The sequence below is a fragment of the Gossypium arboreum genome, chromosome 11, assembly GCF_025698485.1.
Source record: "Gossypium arboreum isolate Shixiya-1 chromosome 11, ASM2569848v2, whole genome shotgun sequence".
NCBI classification, from domain to species: domain Eukaryota; kingdom Viridiplantae; phylum Streptophyta; class Magnoliopsida; order Malvales; family Malvaceae; genus Gossypium; species Gossypium arboreum.
In genome coordinates, this window is record NC_069080.1 from 26,589,792 (window position 1) to 26,597,259 (window position 7,468).

The 7,468-nt window shown below is 35.1% G+C and overlaps 1 protein-coding gene across 2 annotated transcripts; it reads left to right on the top strand.

The window, feature by feature from the left end:
- Nucleotides 1–663: 663 nt before the first annotated feature.
- LOC108474021 (uncharacterized) lies at nt 664–5,865 on the top strand. Of its 2 annotated transcripts, none has more exons than XM_017775890.2 (7): nt 664–1,323; nt 2,437–2,579; nt 2,760–3,031; nt 3,231–3,385; nt 4,040–4,302; nt 4,996–5,058; nt 5,208–5,865. In XM_017775890.2, the coding sequence occupies exons 1-7, from the start codon at nt 1,029–1,031 to the stop codon at nt 5,418–5,420; spliced, it is 1,404 nt and encodes a 467-aa protein (XP_017631379.1). In that variant the 5' UTR covers nt 664–1,028; the 3' UTR covers nt 5,421–5,865. The 2 variants fall into 2 exon arrangements, with proteins under 2 accessions (XP_017631379.1, XP_017631378.1); XM_017775889.2 differs by having other exon boundaries at nt 666–1,323; nt 5,212–5,865.
- Nucleotides 5,866–7,468: the final 1,603 nt, after the last annotated feature.

Below are 7,468 nucleotides of genomic sequence, written 5' to 3' on the forward strand. Positions count from 1 at the left end.
TTTGTATTTATCTTTTTAAGATGCAAATTTCTATTAACGTAAATAATTAACGATTATTGAATTGTTCCTTTTCACTCACTTTTGAATAATATAAGAATTGAATTACCCTATTTATTTTTTTAAAAATTAAATTACTCATAACTCAATAAATTATTTTACGAAAATAATTAGACTGCTTTAAATTACCTTTATGGGCTCATTTGAGTAAAAGAACTTCTTAGATATTAATTCCAAAAATAAAATATTTATATATTCATATAAAATATTAAAATAACCATATTTAAATGAGAATAATATAAAAATTATTAAATAATAATTTGAGACGAGTCGGATTAACTCAAGCTACAAAAGAAAATGTCCAAAATCTTGACTCGAAAGGTAAGTCAACCTTAGATAGTATTTTTTTTAGAATAATTGACATGTTGATGATTTGGTTTAAGTAAGATATTAATATTTTATATTTATTTAAATTTGATAGAATTAAAATTATAGACTTAAAATTTTGTTTAAGTCTACTTATATTTACAAATGATTAAATTTAAATTTATTTTAAAGTCCTTCATATTATTTCTTAAATTTTTTAAAATATTTATATTACTTTTAATAGAATATTTATAATTTATAAAAACATTGAAAATTGAGGGATTGGGCTCTTTATTTTAAATCGGTTAATAATCACGTTTAGATAAATCTAATAAAAGGGAAATGCATTTCCAAAAATATTGAAGACGATGAAGCGCAGTGCGCAAAAAGGAAACTAAATTACTAGTTTCAATTTAGCAGTTTGAGTGGTTGCCGATTTGAACACAACTCAGCGCAGAGCAGAACAAATCCAAAATCACAAGCTTCCAACACGAAAACCAGTAAATCCAAAACCAACTTTCTTCCAATGTGTGCCATCTCACTCCACCAAATGTACACCATCAGTTGCTCAAATTCCCCAACGAGTAAAGCCCTAAAATGCCAAAGCTAGCATCGCATGCTCCTTCACTCTCTAATTCTAACCCTAGATCCTAAAGAAGAAGACAATGGCCAAGCACGCCTCCGCCGCCGTTGGCTGGGGTCATCACCACTTGCAGAAGCGCTGGCTCTTGGCTCTTCTCCTCATGCTCACTGTTTCAATGGTTATTGCCTTCTTCATCAGAGCCGCCTTCGATTCGTGCGATCGGAATGTTTCTGTTGATAATGTTATCAGCTCAGCTCGGGATTCCGTCCAAGTCGTCGATAAGCGAGCCCCGCAGATCGCTGCTGCAAAGCCGAGTCCGCTCAGTTTCATGAAGTCCAAGATTGTTCTACTGGTGTCGCACGAGCTCTCGCTTTCTGGTACACTCTATTTTCTGTTAATAGTTATCTTTATCGAGTTTCAGGAGTTTGTTTTAATTGCCTAGGTTTCCTACGAATCGACTTGTTAGGGTTAATTTTACTGTACGATTGTTTCCATTGAAGTAGCATTGCAACTGAATCGAATTTTTGTGGGCATAGCTTTGTGCTGGCCTTTTTGCATTGTCTATAGGCATTCATTAAAGAATTCTAGACCGATCCATGGACATATATAATTGAGTTTCGATGTACTATATAGGAACCAGCAGAGAATTTACTTGGATTTTTACAGTTAGTTAGCATGTTGTAGAAGCCATGCAAATTTCAAAAAGCCATTACTGTTGGGTTATTTCAATTTAATTAATTAATAAAAGTCCCATTTGCATAATCATTAATTACTATTTGCAGACTTTTAAAAAAAAATACTATTTGCAGAATGGAAAGATTTAATATCATGGTCAACCAATTGTTGCTATAAGTTCCTTAAATATTGAGTGCGGTAAAGCACGTTAGAATTTTTGTACAGTACCTCATAATGTTGAATTTCATCATAAAATTTGGAATAAAGAAAAATCATAATGTGCATTAGGGCCTTCTGTGTCTTAAATCTTTAAGTTCCATTAAGGCTCAGGAAAAGCACTCCACCAATGTGCTATTATCTTCAGGCTTAATCGATTTTGGGGTTGTCAATGTTTTAGTAACAGCTTTTGCCTTTGCCACTATGGATGAGAGTAATTCTGATATTTAATTATAAAATATTTTTTTGGCCTTTTCTTGATATTTGCCATAAATGGTTTGTGCATATAAATGGTCTGTCCTTTTACAATGCATGGTTGTCCTTGTAGTTATCCTTTGTGAAAAACTGTCATGTAAAAGATCATCAAACTTTTCAGTTGTAATGTCTATTACTTCCAGCTGTCGGTGGATGTTCACTCATGTTGCTGCATTATGTGATCTCCAAAATATGGTTTTGCTACTCTATTTTGAGCAAATGGATGTCCTTTTCTAGGATAAACTTTGCTGGTTTTTTTTAAATATTTCCTTGTAAAGATGCTATTTAGAGTTCAATTCTGTCATAATTATTTCTTTTTATTATGTTTCCTTTTCTTTTTACAGGTGGACCATTGTTGTTGATGGAGCTAGCATTTCTATTAAGAAGTGTTGGTGCTGAAGTTAATTGGGTTACATTTATGAAACCATCTGAAACTGATGAAGTAATATATAGTTTAGAACATAAGATGTTGGACAGAGGAGTGCAGGTAGAAACTTCTCTGGACTACTGAAATTTGTTTGTATATTCATTTATGGTTCCTTTGCCATGTAGTGGTGCAATTTTATATTACTTAATAGGATTGATTGTATTGTATTTGTGAAGGCTTGGATAATTCAACTGTAAATATGTAGTTTCCTTCTAATTAGGCTTTTACCTGACTTTTCAGGTTTTCTCTGCGTTTGGAAAAGAAGCTATAGATACTGCTCTAAGAGCTGATTTGGTTGTTTTGAACACAGCGGTTGCTGGGAAATGGCTAGATTATGTTCTTAAGGAAGATGTTCATCGTGTTCTGCCTAAGGTGTTGTGGTGGATCCATGAAATGCGAGGCCATTACTTCAAATTAGAGTATGTAAAGCATCTTCCCTCTGTAGCTGGTGCAATGATTGATTCACACGTCACAGCGGAATATTGGAAGAATAGGACTCAAGAGCGGTTGAAGTAAACTTCCAAAATCCTCATGTCTACTATAGTTATGTTTTTGGATAAAACATGTCTACTTTCTCTCTTTGCTTTTGTTGCTTTAAAATATTTGAGGTCATTCCATATGCATTAGAACAGAAACATGCTTTTACACATTTAGTTTCTCAATAGATAAATTTGAGACTTATTTTTTACCCTTTGATTGACCATTTTGCAGGATTAAAATGCCTGAGACCTATGTTGTTCACCTTGGAAATAGCAATGAACTGATGCAAGTTGCAGAAGACAGTGTGGCTAAAAGGGTTTTGCGTGAACATGTTCGTGAATCGCTTGGAGTGCGCAATGACGATTTACTCTTTGCCTTAATAAATAGTATGCTTTTGATATTTCATCTTGAATAAAATTTTCTTGTCTTTTTCATTTTCCCCAATCAGTGCACCAAATTTTATTCGTTTTAACTTCGTAATTACACACACACAAAAAAAAGAAAATCCTTATTTTAGTTTTGATAAAAGGAGGATTGTTAGAATCAGGCTTGCCATATAACTGTTTCATCTGGGAAAGTAATTGGTGAATTTCATTTGATGCCATTTATGCTGTTTCATTGCGTGCTTAATTTTGTTGTTTGGTGAGATTGTCTTTTTGAGAAAAAATGAAAATCATTTAGCTTAGTCAATTGTTATGGATTGACACTCCTGTACTCTATCCAACAGAAGATTCTGATAACAACTGTAGTTTGGTTCTGTGGATAACCTTTTACGTGATTTCTTCGTTTCCCTCTTAGTTATTATTATTCCCCCTCTGTCCCAATAAACTTTTTACATTTTGACGTTAAGTGATCCAAATTTAATGGGTATAGAGGGAGTATTATTTTCCATTAACCACCTCTCCAATCTACCCCTTGATTTTTTCAGTTCTCTTAAGGCAAATCGAAGATTGTACAAAGGATGGGGAAACATCTAACTAAAAGGCACATGGTTTTCTGCTATTCATCAATAATAGTACTTGATTACCTTTACACTGCAGGTGTTTCACGAGGAAAAGGGCAGGATCTCTTTCTACGCTCTTTCTATGAGGCCTTACAACTGATCAAGCAAAAGAAAATGCAGGTGCCACCATTGCATGCAGTAATTGTGGGAAGTGACATGAGTGCTCATATGAAACTTGAAATGGAATTACGAGATTATGTAATGCAGAAGAAAATTCAAGATCGTGTTCACTTTGTGAACAAAACTCTAACAGTAGCTCCATATTTAGCTGCAGTAGATGTTCTTGTTCAGAATTCTCAGGTACTATTTCGTTGAAAGAGTTCTCTTTTTCAAATATAGTTTACCTAACCAATGAAATTCATCTAGTTTGTCAGCTTGCTGATATAAAATTTTCTCCCTCAATGTTTGGGGGCAAATAATTTTACAGACACTAATATTAGATGCTAACTCGTACATATCATTACCTCCTGTTGCCATATCATGTCTTAGTCTTTGTTGACTTGACATAATTTGATAATTGGCTTAATGACATTGGTTATCTGGTGGTTAGAGGGCTAGCATTTCTTATATGGTAATAATCGTTCATATGTCTTTTACTTTTTTTATGTTTATTTTCCAGTTGGTTTTGTAGCCTAGTCAGATAATGTCACTGAGAATAACAAAAATTCCAAGGCACAACATTGAACAATTGGATGTTCTAAACATGCTTCTCATGGAAACTTGTAAACAACTCCTTGGAGTCAAAAGTACTGTTTTTTTTTTTTCATCTAATGGACTTGAAATTCCAGATTAATTTGAGTAGGTTCAAGGGATTGATATGAAGGTTTTGAATTGTTCGGACCTGTGTAGCTGATGAACTTTTACAATTTTTTTTGTTTCAATTCTTTTGCACATGATTAGCATTGCGTTATACACACTAAGTACACCTTGTTACTCGGGAAAAAGTTGCTTTAAACAGAAAAGGAATCACAAGAAGGTTAATCTTACATGTAGGGACGGGGAGAATGCTTTGGACGGATAACAATCGAAGCAATGGCGTTTCAGTTGCCTGTGCTGGTAATCTGTTAACTTTACCTGATTCTTTTTATGTGTTTATTACCTTTTAGTGAGGCTTATGAGCTTATGGCAAATAAAATACTTGGAATACACTCACTGCTCATGTTCTCTAGCCACTAGCCAGTATTCACTTTTATTTATAATGCAAGACAGGGAACGGCTGCCGGGGGCACAATGGAAATAGTAGTGAACGGCACAACAGGTTTATTGCACCCTGCTGGGAAAGAAGGGGTGACAACTCTGGTGAAACATATAGTGAAACTAGCTACGCATGTAGAGCGGAGGCTTACAATAGGAAAGAGAGGGTACGAAAGGGTGAAAGAAAGATTTCTAGAACATCACATGGCAGAGAGAATTGGTGAAGTACTTAAAGAAGTGTTGAGGAAGTCTAAAATCAAATCAAGTAAACACCTTTGACAGTGAAAGCCCCCGCCCACCATAAAATTACAATGTGGTATATCGAGTTTTCAATCAACATAATGGAGTGACAACATCTTTAAGTCTGGCCTTTTTCTTTTCTTCTTTGTAAATTATTTTATATTGTTATAACACAATGTTCAGTAGCTGTTTATCTTGTCGACAAGTCCTTTAATTTTTACTTGTTTATGGGCATAATACAATTAGATTAGTAAAGAATTCAGCTCAAGAGTGTCTGAGAAGTTCCGGAATGTTACAAGTGAAGAACTCGGTGATATAAAATGGAAAAGTTTAACGAGTACAGTCTCTTTGCCAGCGGCAATTCTGTTTGAACTTGATACAAAAGTAATTATTTATAATTAATGCTAGTGCATCACTCATTTTATTTAAGAGCTTGGAGGTTGGATTTCAGTATCTTGAACTGTGTAAATGGCACATCTACCGGGTAAATTAATGAAATATGCTGAATAGGTTGGTTTTTGGAGGATGCGTTTGGAACATTTTCACTCTTGTTAATTTTTTTTCGGTTTGAAATTTAAAGTTTATAGATTTTTTTTTTTTGTGTGTTTGAGATAAACATTGTTATAGTCTTAAGGTATATTTGAATTTACGACGATGCTGTAGAGCGTAGTGACTTACAAATTTCATCTACCATTTGAGGATGAACCCATCATCTAAGAAGTCGGGATTGCATTGCAACTCAAAGCCCCAGTTCATGCTGATTATATGGTCACAGATTGAAGTGTAATTAGGGTTTCAAGTTTATAAAGGTTACGCTGTTAAGGGATGGTGTATAACTAGGGTCTTAGTTGACAGTGGTTATGCAAGCACGATAATGAGTTTCATCTCATCAAAATTTCATAAAAAAGTCTATGATCATAATCAAGTAATTTGTTTTATCTATCTCCACCAAAGGCGGTGAGCTCGTTATTATAACCTGTGACAAAGTTGAGGGCAACAAGATTTCAGCAGAGAGGAGTTATTGTGCGGTGCAGAAAAGATGAAACGTGAATCGGGTTGGGAATGGTTGTTTGGTAAAACGGGAATCGGGCTAGCATCGGTTGCTTGGAAACCTTGTTGCTGCCAATTCTGTCACAGGTTAATGTAATGGGTTCGACGTCTTTGGTAGGGAAAACGAATAAGTTGAGTATACTGAAAAGCCTTAGTGCTTTTCGCTATGACTATGATTTTAGACTTTTGTATGGGTTTTATAAAACATCCTCCCTTGATGGGTTGAAACTTGTTGTCATGCCCGTATAACCACTGCCAACTAGGGCCCCAGTTATATTCCATCTCTTGACAGCATAACCTTCGTAAACTTGAAGCCCTAGTTACATTTGAACCCGTGACCGTATAATCACCGTCAAGTAGGACCTCGAGTTGCAATGCAATTCCAGCTTCTCAAGCCATGGTTTCATCCTCACATTGTAGGTGAAATTTTTAGGTCATTGAGTTCCACGACATCACCGTAAACTTAAACACAACTTAAAACTATGATTATGTCTCTCTCAAAGAAAGAAATAAATCTTTAAACCCGAAAATTTCAACACGCAAGAAAAAGGAAAAAAGACAAATTAAAGGAGACGGTGGGGGAGAGAGATGGTAGAGTAAGGGGATGGAAACTCCCATTTATATAAGCTAGGGGGCAGGGAGAAATAAATCATGTTTTCAATTTTATCCTAGGATTCCGAGGTTGCAGTGTTTGAAAATTATCCCAAGAATCTCAGGTTCAGAGGCAGAAAGTTAGGGTTAGGGTTACGGCTGAAAATGGTCAGATAGAAAATGTGCCTTGCAGGATGCGTTTTCAGTTGACATGACGGTAAAAGCGCTTCTTACAGGGTCCGTTTCCTTCTGACATGTTAGTTAAAAATGCGTCTTGCAGGGTGCATTTTCTATTTGACCATTTTCAACCCCAACCTTAACCCTAACTTTCTGCCTCTGAATTTGATATTTTTGGGATAATTTTCAGACACTACAACTCGGGAATCCCGGG